The sequence below is a fragment of the Pelodiscus sinensis genome, chromosome 4 (assembly GCF_052426305.1).
Source record: "Pelodiscus sinensis isolate ZL-2025 chromosome 4, ASM5242630v1, whole genome shotgun sequence".
NCBI classification, from domain to species: domain Eukaryota; kingdom Metazoa; phylum Chordata; order Testudines; family Trionychidae; genus Pelodiscus; species Pelodiscus sinensis.
The window spans coordinates 107,777,802-107,795,185 of NC_143055.1; the positions used below are offsets into that span (position 1 = coordinate 107,777,802).

Here is a 17,384-nt window from a genome sequence, read left to right on the forward strand (position 1 = left end):
GGGGTGCTAAAGGGGGAGAAGAGAACTGCAGGGGGAAAAGTGAAATCTCATTCTTCCCACTTGCAGAGATTTGAGTGATCATTACAAAGTTGCATAGCCTGTCTGTGCAGTGACTTTAAAGCTCTTCAGAGTAGCTACAGTGGCTGTTGAAACTGCAACAGAGAACATCTGGACTTGTGAGCAAAGACTGCACTACAACACTAAATGGTTATTTTTGCATTTAGCAAACCTTGTGAAGATGCTTTCTAGCTTTGACACTTATGTTGAAGGTGCATAAAATGGTGGAGGACACAAGAAAAGTTGAGTTTTCATTTATTAAGCAGACAATACAGAAATTCACTTAGATTTTTGACTCTGTGCTTGTGCCTTCAACACTTTCACAACAATCTTCTGCTCCTCAATAAGGAAAGCTCGCTTGATTCTAGGGAGGAAAAAAAGCTTCATTAGCTCTTGAATATATAAGGTGTGCTTTAATAATATATGTATATTCCTCTACACCCAGCTTTTAAGCACAAAATGATACCTAATACCTACGTTTAAACACCTCTACCTCCACTTTTCACCATTACCAGCACTACTGAAATATACCACACATATCATTTGAATTTAAAAATGCTGCTGGCATCAGATTCTTCTTGACATTATGGGCAGAAAACACATCAGATAATAGCATAAGTCTAGATATTTCAGGGTCACTCCCACACCTTCTTCATGCACAGACTGAGACCAGTCACATTTAAACATGGTTATTTTTGTAGGCTGGACATGGTCATTATGTACTAGGGATGTTAGACAGCATGTAATTGAATAGTCATGTAACTACATCAAATTTTAGCAGCTACATGACTATTTGATAATTCCCAGGGCCAGCAGCCAATGCACTCCCGGCCCTACTCCCAAGGAGCCCCCGCCACCTTATGCTGCAGCCTATCAGATGTAGCAATGCAGGATGACTGGCAGGAGCCAGTCCATGAGGGGAGCGGGTTTAAAAGCCAGCTTCTCAGAGACAGAGGATGCTCCACGACCACACTCTGTCTGCGGGGGAGTCCAAGCTCACCACAGACAGAAGTTGCTCCGTGAGATGCTAGAGTAGCTTCTGTGCGCAGGGAACTCGGATTCTACCCCAGCACTGGCTCCTGTCTGCCCCCTTCCAAGCAACAGCAAGGGGTGGGGGAGGGAGATGGGTCTGCAGAATCAGCATGCGTGGAAAGCTGCTTAAAAGCTGGCTTCCCAGGTGTACTGGCTCCTGCCTGCCATTCTGACCCTGCGCAGCAGCGCTGCAAGGGTGGGTGAGGCACAGACCTGGGTGAATACAGACCTGGTGTTCTGGCGCTCGCCTCCCCTGCCCACGCTGCCTCTGATATGGGGGCGTGTGTGTGTGGGTGTCAGGATTAACCAATAAGTCCATGCTTATCGGTTAATTGCGTAGTCATCTACATCCCTATTATGTACAGGATTTCATGCTTACAAGTCACCAGATAGCTTGCTTGATGGTTTCCCAAACACAAATATATACCGCAGGGGACTGGGTCTGGGAGGGGTACGGGTATAAGAAGGCCCAGAGGGATATCGTAGGGGCTTGTGATCTGGGGCAGGCGATTGGGGTGAAGAGTCTAGAAGGGTGGTATGGACACAGGAGCTGATGTTGCCTCTGCACTTCAACTCCCTCCAGTGCCATATGCAGATTTGTGTGTGTGATCTAGGGAACCATTTGTAACCCATTAACAAAACCACCCTGATATTGTGACCTCCTCACACAGAGCCAGCTTGAAAGCAGATTCCCACATGTACTCACTCCCAGCTGCCCCTCACTCCTGCACTGCTGCGCCTCTATCAGAAGCAGCAGTACAGGGCGGGTGAGGGCTCCACAGGAGCTGATGCTCATAAAGAGCTGACTTAAAAGCTGGTCCCCCCCCCCGAGAACTGGCGCCTTCTTGGCTTGGTATTTAGCATAGAAAATTTTCAACTAAGTGTTATATCCATTACACACCTGATGTCTTCCATTCAGTTTTAAAAGTACTCAATGTGAAAAATTGCTATCAATGGTTAATAGTACAGATCAAGCAGGCAATAGCATGTTAAACCTTTTTAACTTTGGAGATCTGGACTCATATTTCTCTAGCATGTGCATAGATGAAGCTCTTTGTACCAGGGACCTTTTTGTTATATCTAGGACAAGGCTAATACACATTGGTACTTTGTTTTAAGATTAATTAAGACAGCTATAATCTAATGTGTAATGTAAAATGTATCTGCAGAGCAAAGCCATTACATCAGCACTTGAGATGCTCAAAGTGCAAGTAAAAGGGGGTTCGGTGACTAGTATAAAAAAAGCTAACATGTCAACTTATATATATATATATTCTTATTCACTATTCACACAAGAGAGGCAGATTTATAATCCCTGGCTATTTCTAGACTGGCATGATTTTGCGCAAACCTTGCCGCCTGTCTACACTGGCCGCGAGTATTTGCGCAAGAACCACTGACTTTGTAATGTACAAAATCAGTGGTTCTTGCGCAAATACTCTGACACTCCCGCTCAGGGATAAGCCCTCTTGCTCAAGTATTCTTGCGCAAGAGGGCCAGTGTAGACAGCAACGTTAATTTCTTGCGCAAGAAAGCCCGATGGCTAAAATGGCACTGACGCTTTTGCGCAAAAGCAAATATTTTGCGCAAAGGCACGTGCCAGTATAGACTCTCTCTTGCGCAAATACTTTTAACGGAAAAACTTTTCCGTTAAAAGTATTTGCACAAAAATCATGCCAGTCTAGATGCAGCCCCTGAGTTGTAGGAGTATCTGCTATGTATGCAGAGTAAGTAAGGGCTTGTCTCGCTAACTCCATGCAATTACATAGGTTCTGCCTCTTGCTGAGGCAGATTACAGAAATCCACAGAACGCACTCCCAATCAATTTAGCATACCGTATATACCGGCGTACAAGACGACTTTTGACGTTAAAAAACATCCCCCAAAAATCGGGGGTCGTCTTATACGCAAAGCCGCGGAGGGGCTCCGGCGGCGGGGCAGCCCTGGCGCGCCGGGGCTGTCCCGCTGCCGGGGCGTCCTCAGAGGCTTTGCTCCCGGTGTCCCTGGTCTGCTGGAGACGGTCCCCAGCAGACCAGAGGCACCGGGAGCAAAGCCGAAGCGGCAGCAGGGTGCCGCGCTTTTGAGGCTTTGCTCTGGCAGACCAGGGACACCGGGAGCAAAGGAGGCGGAGGGGCGCTGGGGTATAAGACGAAACCCTATCTTTTAACTAAAAAATGAGGGGGTCGTCTTATACGCCCAGTCACCTTATACGCTGGAAAATACGGTATCTTAACCAGACTCGCTAAATTGATGCCCCTGCACTGATCACAGAAGCACTGATTCAGCCCTTAGTGAAGGCAAGCCCTAAAAAGACAGCAAACTGTAGTAGATAATTTAAAAATACGGCACTAGTTAAACAGACTTGGCTTAAGCATTACAGCTTTTTTTAGATAACTCTCTCTCCTGTATTAATCAGTATTCAGAACAGAACTCAAAATATAAGTTTATACAGGAAGGATGTCATGTTATATGATAAATTAGAATGAAGACTCCAAAAGCCTTATAAAAAAGGTAGGAGAAACAGGAACCAATTGGAAACCAGAGTTTTTTTATATACATGCATTTACATTATTGCTGTGTTTCACAGTCTCATGTTTACCTAGTCCAAGTCACTCAAGAGAAATCCATTGTTAAAAAGAATGTTTAGTACCCATCTCTGAAAAATTTGGCCTATAAAGTAGAAGAATGTGTTACTAGTGATATGTGAACATTAATATCTCCCCCCTCCCCCCTTTTGATGAAGTTGCTTAGCTTTCTTTAAATTTACCTGTCACGGACACATTTAGCACACATGGAACCACCATAGGCTCTGCTAACATGCTTCTTTGTTTTTGACAATCTCATAAGGACTTTAGGGCGCACAGCACGAACCTACATGAAAAATTGAATTGTCAAACACAGTAGTTCATAATCATGCATACTTTTTGGCTATTACTCATATTAAAAGAAAATCAACCAGGCTATATAAATGTGTCTCTTCAGACTAAGCACAAACCATGTTAAACAGTTTTAGTTTCTCTTGAAAACAAGTCAACTGCTGCTGAATGCATAACAGATGTTTTTACAAGATACAGCTATCTGCAATATTACCAGAGTCCCTCTTTTAATAATGTATTGGTCCAAGGTCTGTCTAAATCATACAGGCACATTGTAGGCAACTGGAAGTTAAATGTTTGGGCTCGAGTGTATGTATTATACTGAAGAAATTGCAACCAAAAAGAGATCCTGGAAGTGAAACAAAAATTATACTGTAAAATAAATTCTAAGATTATCAGTTTTTAAATAACTCAAAATGGTGTTAGTAATACAACTAAGGACATTTGTATTACATACATATCACCTGAGAGTGACTCCTGAAGTCATCTTTTATAGTCTACACCAAACAACCATAATGTAGAGCACATTGTAATAAGTATTGTTAATAGACCACTTTCCTTCCTTCCTCATTTGTAATTACTTAAAATATTGTAGGAAGTACTACAGTTGCTTTTACTGAAAACGTGACATTTGGCTATTATGTACTGGCTATCTTCCAGCAAGCAATCCATATATTTACAAACAAATGAGACTCTCTTCCACAACAAATAAAACCCCAAATATTCTCTTTCCAAACATATCAGTCTTTTATCAGATACAACAGAGACATCAGTTAGATCTAACAGTGGTCAGTGGTATTCCTCTGAAATGGCATAATCAGAGAAGATAACAGTGTCACAATATGACTTTCTGAATATGCATTATCCTTTGAAAGGTCACTTTTAACACTTCTGCAGCTGAACCTACAAACCCTTTCAAGTATTTCAGGGGGTAGTTAGCACTATAGTGAAAATAAAGATTAAATCTATTTATTTAATAAGATTATTCTTTTGCTACATAATTTAATAAAATACTGTTCCTACAACTCACTTTTGATTGTACAATCTAGACACAAAGCTACATGACTACAGTGAAAGACTCTGCCTCACACTATCCAAGAAATTAAGGAACCACTTGATTTTATACAAGAAACAGAAAATATCACTAAAGCTACATTATGAAATTTCCTACTACAGTTATTCATCTCCTCACTCCAACCAATGGAAAAAATATTTCCATAGATAATTGAAATTGACAGATATTAAGTAGCATTTTGCTTACTTGGTTAACTTAAGGGATATCATTAAATAATTGTCTGACATACCCATTATTTAGTGCAAGTGAAAATTTAAACCAAAATAAACCAACAGCACTACTATACATTAAAATGCTTTTAAGTTTTCAGAGTTTAAACAACTAATCCTCAATGCACACATGAAGTAAATATCATCGATTAAACGGGAAAAGCACACAGCAACATACTTAACCAGTAACAAAACACACCATCATATAACAAGTCAGCAATAGCTGAAGTATGTGGCCATGGGGTAAAATGACCCGGTAAAAGTGTAATACTTACACCACGAAGTCTTCCTGGACACACCCCACATGCAGACTTTGGTGCCTTGCCTACTTTCTTGGTGTAAAGATAAACAATCCTATTACCTGGTGTCCGGGACCTGTGTGCATCACAGAAACATGCAATTAGTGTAAAATCATATTCAAGCAAATAAAGTCTCAAAACTCCAGCTTACTTACAGTCTGGTCTTGTTAGAGGCTGTGTTGTAGGACAACCTACGACGGTATGTCAGACGTTGAACCATTTTTATATCTAAATAGAGAATAAGAGAAAGAGCATTAGATTCACAACCATCTTTCACTATTAAATTTAAAACTCTTTTGGGTAATTTGCGCAACAACAAAAAGCATCTGGCATTACCAGTTTATCATATTACTTTCAGTGGCGCTGGCTGTACCTTTCACAGCGCCCGCAACTGCTAGTTTACCGTCTCTTGCCCACTAAGCAGTAGCCCGGTAGCAATCCCTGCGCCAGACCCACATCAGCTCCCTGCGTTCCTAGCCGTAGGAGACACTAGAAGGCCTCAGGGGCCCCATTTCCCGGCCTACACCAGTGCCCCGAGTAAAGCAGAAGCGGGCCCCTCCCAGCCAAGTGTCGGGCGCGACCCAGCTCCCGAATATCCATCCCCGTAATCCCGGGGCCCGCGCTGCCAACAGCCGGCGCAAGCCCCAGCCAGGTCCCCGCACGGGGCATCCCAGTCCCGAGGCTCCATCGGGCCGCGACGCGATGCCCGCTCCCCAATATCGGCCTCCCGCTGCTCCCCACAGCCCGCTATCCGCGCCGAACGCCGCCCGGGGCCGCCTGGGCCCCCCAACCCGCGGATGGGAGCGGATCAGACTTGCCCCCAAGCCACAGTGGGAGCTAGAAGCCACCCTACCTGGTCGTGCCGGGACCGGAAGAGGAAGGAAGAGGGCGGGGGTCAAAGTTCAAATAGTGACCGAAAAATCCCGGAAGTAGTAGCCGTGCCTGGTGAGTCAAGCTTCCTTATGGCGGCCCCCTGGCACGGGCGCAGTGTGGGCGCCGCCATAATGTACGGAAGAGAAGAAGCCGGGTGGGGGCCGCGGGGTCTTGAAGAGACGGGACCGGAGCCCGCAGTTCCCCGCCGCTGGGCGCCTGTCGGCTTCCCACCACTCAGCGGCCCGCAGGCACCAGCTCTGCTGCGCTGTCTAGGGTGCCTATTCACTTTCTATTTGCAGGCAGAAACCCAACCCCTGCCCCGCCCCTTCTCCAAGGCCCCGCCCCTGCTCACTCCACCTCCCTCCCCCTCCCTCACGTGTGCATTTTCACCAGGCCTGGGAATGGTCGAGAGAGGGGATTTGGGCTCCAGTTAGGGGAGCTGGAAGTTGGGTGGCGGGAGCAGGTGAAGGCTCTGCTTTGGGGTGCAGGATGTGGAGGGGACCAGAAATGAGAAGTTTGGGGTGCAGGAGAGAGCTCTGGGCTGGGACCAAGGGGTTCAGGTTCTGGGAAGGGTCTCTATCTGGGCAGGGGGTTGGGGTGTGAGTTTGAGAGCATGGGTCCAGAGTACTGAGGCTACGTCTACACTGGTATGATTTTCCGGAAATGCTTTTAACGGAAAAGTTTTCCGTTAAAAGCATTTTCTGAAAAGAGCGTCTAGACTGGCACGGATGCTTTTCCGCAAAAGCACTTTTTGCGGAAAAGCATCCGTGGCCAATCTAGACGCAAAAAAGCCCCGATCGCCATTTTCACGATCAGGGCTTTTTTGCGCAAAACAAATCTCTTTTATGAGGAATATGGGCTCTTTCCGAAAGAGGTTTTCCTCACATTTGGCCCCATGTAGACAAGCCAAATGTTGGAAAAACCTGTTAGGAAAAAAAAGAGGAAAAAGGTATGCAAATTGCGGTTCATAATTTGCGTATCTTTTTCTGGAAAAAATAGCAGTGTAGACATAGCCGCAGGGACATAAGGGATAGACTAAGGTAGTTGTACCTTGTAGTGCCTTGAGGCTGTGCCATTGTTATTAAGTAGTAATTAGGCAAGGCCTAATTGCTGAATCCCTTTGTAGTCCAGTAGTCTGGGTTAGGGATGTAAGCAACTAGTTGACTACTCAAATATCCGATAAGCAAAAGCTTATCGGATAGTCGACTAGTCACTTTCCCCCCACCTTTCTGCCTCTATCAGAGGCAGCAAGGGTGGGAGGAGCAGGAGCCGGTGTTGGGGGGAGCTGGCTTAAAAGTCGGTTCCCCCAGCACTGTCTCCACGGAGGGCAGGAGAGGCAGGGGGGTAGCTGGGACCAGGCACGGGGTTGGGAGCTAACCCTGCTGCAGCTTCCCCGCTTATCATCTAGTCCAGGGGTCTCCAAACTTTTCAGCCCGAGGGCCGCATTAACTATCAAACAGCAGTTCGGGGGCCGACTACACACTTGAGGTCCAAATAAAAAACAATCAAAACATGGATGTTGTTTTTAATTATTTATTTAATATTATTTTATTCAGTTATTATTTAATAACACATTGATACACTACACATGAACACCTGTATTAGTGTGAATGGTGAAATTGTTTCCTGGATGCCAAAATAGCAGACATTTCTGGCTTTAGATTTGTTGTCCCTAACATCAACAGTGACCTGAGATTATCATCGGACAAGTTTGTTCTCAAATTGTTCTTCACATATTTCATTCTTGAAAATGTTTGTTCACACAGGTATGTTGTTCCAAAGATTGAAAGGTACCTTGATGCAAAAGTTTTGACATTAGGAAAGTCTTCCTTGGGCAAAAACTGGTAAAAACCCACCAGTCCTATTTTGAACTTGTCCCTAAGGAGGTCATTTGCTTGCAACTCAATGACTTCCAGCTGCAGTTCATCTGGGCAACTGGCCACATCTGCTTCAAATGGGTTTTGAAACAATCTCACTTCTTCTGCCTTTGAATCCAAGTCAGAAAACCGCTGCTGAAACTGCAGCTGGAGGTCTTTGATGATCTCGCATGCAAATGACGTGGGGAACTCAGCTGTTGCTTCAGCCATGAAGACCTTGCACTGCTGAAAGTGCGTCAAGTTGTTGGCCTGTACTTGTTCCAAAAACAAGACAAGTTTAGATCTGAAGGCCTTTAGGTGGGTGTATAGATCAGAAACTAGATTTTGCTCTCCTTGTAGTTTTAGGTTCAGAAAATTTAAATGACTAGTTATGTCTGCAGCAAAAGCCAATTTCCATACCCACTCTTCATCAGACAGTAATGGCTGTGGCTTGCCTTTACTTTCCAGGAAGTCACCTATTTCCTTTCTTAACTTAAATACTCTGCTCAGAACTTTCTCACAACTTAGCCATCTTACTGCTGTGTAATATGGTAAATCTTGCGATTCTGTGTCTGTATCTTTCAACATGTCTCTGAACTGTCTGGGCTCGTCTACACTGGCCCCTTTTCCGGAAGGGGCATGTAAATTTCATGAGTCGTAGTAGGGAAATGCGCGGGGGATTTAAATATCCCCCGCGGCATTTAAATAAAAATGTCCGCCGCTTTTTTCCGGCTTTTAAAAAAGCCGGAAAAGAGCGTCTACACTGGCCCCGATCCTCCGGAAAAAACGCCCTTTTCCGGAGGCTCTTATTCCTACTTCAAAGTAGGAATAAGAGCCTCCGGAAAAGGGCGCTTTTTCCGGAGGATCGGGGCCAGTGTAGACGCTCTTTTCCGGCTTTTTTAAAAGCCGGAAAAAAGCGGCGGACATTTTTATTTAAATGCCGCGGGGGATATTTAAATCCCCCGCGGATTTCCCTACTATGATAGGTGAAATTTACATGCCCCTTCCGGAAAAGGGGCCAGTGTAGACGTAGCCTCTATGGTTGAGCCCATGTGACCTTATTAAATTCACCATCTTCACCACAGGATTCAGTACACTGCTAATGTCCACATATTTAGCACACAAAGCTTGCTGGTGAATAATACAGTGCAGGAACATTGGTTGTATAATGTTTTTCTCATTACACATCTGCTTCACTTGTCCAACCAAGCCTTTCTTTATGTCACTCATGTTCTTTCCTCCATCAACAGTCAGGCAACTGAGGTTAGTCCAGTCCAAGTTATAATCAGCAAATGTTTTTTTCAACTCATTGAATATATCCTCTCCGGTAACAGTGCCATACATGCTATGTAGGGAATCCAGCTCTTGTGTTATGTTCATGTCTTCATCCACACCTCTAATGAACACAAGCAGTTGAGAGGTGGAGCAGCTGTCCAGCGATTCATCCATTGCAATTGAAAAATGGCGAAACTTGCTTGCATTTTTCGCTATTTGAGTCACAATGTTTTCACCCATGTCTGCAACACGGCGGGCAATGGTATTCGCACCCAAAGCTACATTTTCAAATTGTTTTGACTTTTCTGGGCAAAGTTTCTCAGCCACTTCCAACAAACATTCCTTCACTACTTCACCATCTGTAAAGGGTTTGCCACTTTTAGCCAGGACGTAGGCAACTTTATAACTGGCCTTAGTTAAGGATTCATTTTCATTTGAGGATTTACTGAACAATGTCCTCTGAGATGTGAGTTGATTTTGTAATTTAGAAAATTTTTCGGCACGGACTTTACCCTTCAACTGTAGATATTTCTCCTGATGTTTGCTTTGATGATGACGGCGCAGGTTGTATTCTTTCATCACAGCCACGGTTTCGTTGCAAATCACACACAATGCTTTCTCGCCGGATTTGATGAAGAAGTATTTCAAACTCCATTCTTCTTGAAATTGCCGACACTCATCGTCTATTTTTCTTTTCCTCTTCTCGGCCATCGCTGGGCACTAAAATAAAGTGAATTCAACATGAATAAATAATGAAACTGAAAGTATCTTGCACACAATATCGCTCAAAAAACCTGATTATGCGAACTAATTTTGTCGCAATAATAGCTGCAAATGACCCGAAACAATTTTTAAAAATTCTTATGATTTCTTAAGTTAAACTTACCTGAATATAGTGTGCAAATATATCCACTTATGGTAGAGAGATTGTTGCTTTTAATGTTTCCTCTTCAGAATATTCGCCTGCGAATCCGTTTCTCCCGGAAGGGGGGGGCTTTTCCCCCTGCTCTCCCCTTCCTCTGCACGCTGTCCTCCCCTCCTGCTTGCCACCGCTCACTCCTTCCCCCCCCCCCGGGCGGAAGGGGTCACCTTTTTAAAGTTCCCGACGGGGTTCACGTTCCCCCGCACGTCGCCGGGCGGGCGTTACCACCACCGCCCATCCTGCCCCCTGATTGGCCGGCTGCCCTGTCAGTCTGGGCGGGGGAACGCCGCCCGTGCTAACCCCCGCCCCCTGCGCCGTTTGCCGCCGCGCGGCCGCTTGTCAGCGGAGCGGCCCGCTTCTCCTGCCCCGGCGCGGCGTGAGTACACGCCGCACACCCCTGACAGGGCCCCCCCGCGGCAAGAAGGGCCCGTTCGGCGGTGCCCCAGGGACGGGCGGGGGTCGCCTCGTCACACCAGCACGCGGAAGAAGGCGGGGCCAGACAAAAAGGTCTCCACGGGCCGGATGAGAGGGCCTCGCGGGCCGCATCCGGCCCGCGGGCCGTAGTTTGGAGACCCCTGATCTAGTCGATGGAAAATCCATCGACTAGTCAATTAAACTAAATTTAACATCCCTATTCTGGGAGCTTAACTAGGTGTGGGGGTAATGCAGGTTCAACTCCTTCCTGAGATGGGACCTGAGCAGCTGTTTCTACAGTGAACATCTGGCTGCTGGACAATGAGGTGGGTCTGCTGTTTGTTGCCTCATCCTGTTCTGCTGCAGTTGTTATATTTAAATTCAATATTCATGGGCATCAAAGGGTAGTGTGGAGTCTAGCAGTTTGGATGTGTGCTTAGCATGGAGTTCAAATTTCCCTTTATGCTTGCTGAGAAGGGATTTGAATCTTTGTCTCTTATCGCTCAAGTGAATGGCCTAAGCACTGAGCTAAAGGCACTATTGTGACCTGTGGCCTTCCTTACTCTTTTCTGCTGAAACTGCTCTGTTTTCAATACATATTCATCAGGCCAAAGCCCCAATAAACAACCTTGGGTAGCTTACTAGTTGTTTGTATGCCTAGTAGGTGGGAAAATGGGGTTTATATCCCTGTCTTGGTTGTTGGTCTCTTAGGATGCATCCACACTGCACCCTTAGCTTGAAATGAGCTATGCAAATTGCATAGCTTTTTTTTTTTTTTTTTTTTTTACCTTTTTTAAAATTTCAAAATAGAGTGCTATTCTGAAACATCCCTTAATCCTCGTGCAATGATGTTTACAGGGACATCAGAATAGCGCGCCCATTATTTCAAAAGCTATTTTGAAATATCAGGCGTGCTGTCAAGACGCAGAAAATGCTATTTTGGGATACCGGAAGCACCCTTACTTCACAAGTGACTGCCTAAGAGCTGCACTAGGAGGTATTCCCATGTGCTGGCTCCCCCATTGTATCCTTTTGAGGATGGGCCACTGTTATTAAATGATCAAATAGTCATAGAGCCACAAGCACCCTATGAGTCTCTCCGTAGTCCAGGGGTTTGGGTGCTTGCCAATTAAGTGCTAGTTCAAATCCCTTTTATGCTCCCTGGGAAGGGATCAGAGAGTTGATGAACGGCCTAGGTGCTGACAAGAGGTCAGAGTTGGAGGCCTCTTCTGTTGATGGCTGGCCGCATTCAGTAAATAGCAAATGAGAATTGGGCTACTTAACCCTTGTGCCCCTGTGTTCCTGTGCTTTGGGTACCTGCCCAGAGGTGAGGAGATGCTAGTACCTTCAAGTGTTCCACTTTAACTATACATTAAGCTTCCAAAGCCCTCTGTGGTATAGGGTTTAGGGTGCTCACCTGGGGTGTGAGTGCTTCTGGATGAAAACCGTGATCTGCCAGACAGGAGGGCTTCTGGTGTGTGGGAGCATAGCCATTGTAGCTGATCAGCAGCTCCTTTTGCTCTCTTACTTAGAGAGGAACGGCTGCTGGGCAGTAAACCCCCTCGCTCAAGTCCACTGTGATCAGGATACAGGCCCAGGTTGTGGCAGGCACTCCCCTGCTCTTTTGAGGGGTATGAATCGGAAGCTGTCACCTCCTGGGGAGTCATTGGTGAGTGATCCCTGTCCAAATCCCCTTGCCATGCTAAGAAGTCAGCAGCCTCTTGAGCAAAAGAGAGGAATGTGCACAAGGGCAGACTGTCATCTAAAAGGCAAGAAATCCCTGTGCAAACCCCTGCTGAACAGGTAGCCAGAGGATTTCAACCAGGATCTATTACAACCCAGGGGAATAGCCTAACCACTGGAGCAGAGAGCAAGGGGCCCCAATCTGACCTTGTACTGCCTCCCACATGCACTACAGAGCGCGGGACAGCCGCTAGGAAGCAGTAAGAGTTGAGCATGGAGAAATTCAGATGGTCTCCCAACAACCAATGAGAGTACTCAAGCAGCTAGTACCTGCTGCCCAGGTAAGTCTGATGTTAATTCCTTATTTATTTTGGAAAATGATTTCTATCAATTTTCGATTGCATCTAGGCCAGTGGTCACCAAGCAGTAGATCTTGGAGCCTCTGACAGGTGATCCTGACTGGTTTGGCCAAGAGGCTACCAAGTGCTGCCACTTCATCTGCCATCCCCCCTTTGCCTTGAAGCTTCCCCTTCCCCTGGGGGGCCTCCTGCTTGCTGGGCAGGGGAGGGATAGGAGGGTGCTGATGTCAAGGTGCCCCCTCCCACTCTGTATCCTTTCTCCACAAAGCAGAGAGGGGGACACAACAGGACTTGGAAGGAAATTTGCTGGCTGATTTAGGGAGTGGGTCAGGGCCAGGGCAGGGCTGAGCCTGCCTTAGCCCCACTGTACCACCAACCAGGAGCCACCTAAGGTAAGCAGTGCCCAGCTGGAGCCTACATCCCAAACACCTACCCCAGTCATGAACCCCCTCCTGCACCCCAAGCCCTGAACACCCCTGCATCCAAACAGTGAACTCCCTCCTACATCCCAACTGCCTGCCCCAAGAGCAGCTCAGAGCCCCCTCACATTCCACATCCCTTAATCCAAGACCAGAGCCTGCACCCCAACCCTCTGCCCCAGCCTGATGAAAGTGAGGATGGGCAGGAGAGGAAGGATGGAGTGAGTAGGGGTGAGGCCTCGGAGAAGGGGAGGGAAGGAGGTGGGGCAAGGGTGTTTATAGTTGGGGTAGATCTTGGATTGCATTTAAATTCAAAACGTGATCTTGTGCTTAAAAAGGTTGGAGACCACTGATCTAGGCAATGGAGCATGTTATCTTTACTGAAGAAAGGAATGCTTGCTTTAAAATTCCCCATTGAATTAAGTTTCTCAAGTCTCTTCAATTGGACCTTTGTCTGTGATCACATCCCTCACATTAAGGCCTTGACAGGTTGAAGATTATGTTGACAAGCATGGCTGGCCTTTTCACTTTGAAATTAGTGGCTAGCTGGCAACAGGAAGATCCATGTTTTTCATTTTGTTCCCTCCCTCACGGATCCTGCTCATATCCCACTGTGGGGCACGAAGGCATCAAAGAACAACATAGTCTAAAACATATGTTTCAATTCCTCCAGCTCCCGAGCTGTGTGTTCTTGGGGGTTGCATTCTATCTGCCCCTGTGTGCAATACAATGTCTATTATGTTCCTCACACAACATATGACAACGCATTGTAGATAATATGGTAATTGATACAGTTTAGTTGTATTTTATTTCTGAGGCCAAATTTTGCATAGGATTGAAGAAAGAGCATTGACTTCAATGCAAGCCCCCCTCTTTCACTGGGAGCAAAAATTTCACGCAATCAGTGTAAGCCATGAAATGTTCTCTTCTACTTTTGTTTAAACAATATTACAAAAAATAAAATATATTGTATGCATTTTCAAAGGACCTGTACACACATCTCAAGGTTCTGATGTGATCATTAGCCACTTGAGCTTTGCTCTGGGAAGTAGCATGTATATAGAAACCTTTGATGTGTGTTCACAGCCTTATTTATAGATTTGTAGCTCAGTTTGTTGTGCAGAATTCTCCCTGTTTTATATCTATAATTATTATTTTGGTTAATTATTGACTCTTTTTTAAATGCAAATTATAGGCACCAGATTTGTCCTGCTTCATGAAAGAAATTGAAAATATGTCTGAACTAGATATGAGTGTGCATTTGAAAAAGAAGCACATTTTACACAAGTGAATTTCAGAGCAATTATTTTAATTTGAAATTTCAGGGTCCAAAACCCTAAAGGGAGTACGGAAACCAATTAAATTAAATTAAATTAAATTAATCATGCTCAAAATACAAAAAAAGTAACAATCCAATTGTTAAAGAACAACACTATTAAATTACTGATGAAATAGTTTGGAAATGCAACAGTTTGCCATCTTATTAGCAAACAGTAGTTACTCATACTACCTAGACTTAGCAAATTTGGGTCACAAACTCAACTGATGTGTAGACAGAAGTAGCTGTATTGAAGTAAATAAAGTTGCACTGATGTATACCGGCTGCCCTATTTTAAACCACATGCAGTTTAATTTCTACAATTAACAGGACTGTCAAACAGTTTGCAAAAGCATCTTTGAACATTAGTTGATTGTGACCTTTTTTGTAATACAGATTGAAACTCTCTTAATGGGGACTCTCTGTTGCAGCAACCCACGGATGTTCCTGGACCAGAAAGTCCCGGTGGAGGGCTAGCGCCCCGGCGCCCTGTGGGCTGGCCAGGCAGCAGGAGCCCCATGCATGGTAGCAGGGCTTCCAGGCAGGGCTGCAGGAGCCCGGGGCAGAGGCTGTGGGGCTTTCCTGAGTGGCAGCAGGAGCCAGGCTCTGCAGTGGGAACCCAGCATGCACAGGCAGTGGGGCTGCTGGGTGCTAGAGCAAGAGCCTGGTGCAGCAGCGGGAGCTCGGCGAGCAGAGATGGTGGGGCTGCCTGGTAGGGCAGCAGGGGCTGACAGAGCATTGGGGCCAGCAAGTGTGGGGAGCCAGCTGGAAGGGCAGCAGTCAAGCCAGGGCTGGAGGGGGATGGCAGTCGGGAGGCCAGAAATGACCTTCCCTAGTCCGACAAAATCCCTCATCTGGGATCAGTCAGGTCCCGAGAGTGCCGGACCAGGGAGGTCCAGCCTGCAGTATCTAGTTTGCTGGATCATACCTGAAGTAGGAGCTTAGGAGAGCAGAATGTCACTAGTGTTGAACAGATTAGTGATGGTCAATGATTTAACCCTCCCTTTACTGTGCTCACTACTTCACAGTGCTCAACCAACATTCTGGAGGCACTGTGGCTGATAGCACACATGTTTTCTGCAGCTTCTACTTCCCTTAGCATAGTGTGCTGCTGAGGGGTGATAGTCACATGCAGCACAGCTGCTCAATGGAGAAAAGGAGGCAAGAAGCATCACATCAAATCATTTCCTTTAGTGATGTCCCTGGGTGCATTGCTCAGGGGAGCAAGGGATTTGTGTGAATCTTATTTCCTTAAAGAGCCTTCTCTTCACATGATGTCCAGACCACACTCTTTTGTACACACCGCAAACCTGAAAACCCTCCCTCTTCAGAGATGGATAGGGAAGATATCTGCATGAGGAACATCCTAGTGGATTTTAAAATCTCTTCTAAAGATCAGACAGTCTCACTACATGACAGGAGTAATAGACACTGACCCTTGGTCTACACTAGGGAGTTATTTTGAAGTATCTGCCCTTATTTTGAAATAAAAGGCAGAGCGTACACACTACCAAGTCCATTATTTCAAAATTAGGGGCTGGTTATTTGGAAATAATAACTCCTACTTTCCTGGGAGAATAAGTTTATTTTGAAATAGATATTTTGGAAGTTATTTCGAAATAATTTCCTACTAGAGACATGTCCTGAGATACTATCTTGATGAGCACCAGGTAGAGAGAGACATACACATATACAGACAAAAATTATGACAGCTTTTTCATAAAGATATTTTTTATTTGATTACATGAGGGTCTCATCCAACAGTATCTGCTCAGTACCGCTTGAATCTTTCCAGTCTGGCACCCTCAGGACCTCACTAGTGCCAAACCAGAGAATTTCCTCAACCACGGGAGATCAATATTGTCTAGCAGCATTGCCAATGCTTCCTCTACTTACTGGGACATTTTGAGATAAATTAGAGCTAAATAGGAGCACAGAACACAGAGAGCCAGGACTGATGGCTGTAAACAAACTTTATGGAACCATGGGAATCTTGGCCACACCCATGATAAGTGAGCATCAGACTAAAAACATGCCAGACCACAGATGTAGCCAGACCAGAGGGTGTTGGACTAGCGATAGTCAACCTGTATTTTGTTTTGTGTTTGATGAAGGTGAAGTGCACTTTATACAGCACCTAATTTGTTCCCAAGCTTAATCCCCATAGTAATTCCAAATTCTTCATTCATTTGTCTTGTATATGAAGAAAGATGAGTAACAGCACTTAGTATTGGCCAGCAAAGTGCAGCCAAGCTTCCCTACTGAACCAGGCCTCTTAAGTACTTTGTAAATATTTTAAGAGCATCTTATGACATCTTGAATCATGACAACATAGCATTTAATGCCAAAAAATACCACCACTTTAAACTCCTTTTGTGCAAGAACCCTTATTCCTCATTTGAATCCTCTGCATTTTTGCACAAATCAGACCTGTCTACACTGCATTTTTTTGCGCAAAAACCTCTTCCACAAAAAACATCGGAAGAGTACACGCAAATGAAGTGCAAGACGTTGCTAATGAGTGCTTCATTTGCATTTCCTTTTCCGCAAGAGGGTGCAGTGTAGACGTAGCCCTAGACTCAACAAGTGTTTAATCTCTTATTCATTCCTTAACTCACTCATCTAGTCTACAAAAATTCTAAAAAACATGGAGGGAGAGGGGGAAAGCAAGTACCATATGTGCAAGCAAATAAGTACGGAACAGAGAAGAGCAAAAC

The 17,384-nt window shown here is 45.3% G+C and overlaps 1 protein-coding gene across 2 annotated transcripts; it reads right to left on the reverse strand.

The window, feature by feature from the left end:
- Nucleotides 1–295: 295 nt before the first annotated feature.
- On the reverse strand, nucleotides 296–6,529 carry RPL34 (ribosomal protein L34). 2 transcript variants are annotated; one of them, XM_006119292.5, is made up of 5 exons: nucleotides 6,402–6,518; nucleotides 5,704–5,776; nucleotides 5,525–5,624; nucleotides 3,857–3,960; nucleotides 296–421 (listed from the first exon to the last, which is right to left on the reverse strand). In XM_006119292.5, the coding sequence occupies exons 2-5, from the start codon at nucleotides 5,766–5,768 to the stop codon at nucleotides 337–339; spliced, it is 354 nt and encodes a 117-aa protein (XP_006119354.1). In that variant the 5' UTR covers nucleotides 5,769–5,776; nucleotides 6,402–6,518; the 3' UTR covers nucleotides 296–336. The 2 variants fall into 2 exon arrangements, with proteins under 2 accessions (XP_006119354.1, XP_025038503.1); XM_025182718.3 differs by having other exon boundaries at nucleotides 323–3,759; nucleotides 6,402–6,529.
- Between the last annotated feature and the right edge of the window lie 10,855 nt (nucleotides 6,530–17,384).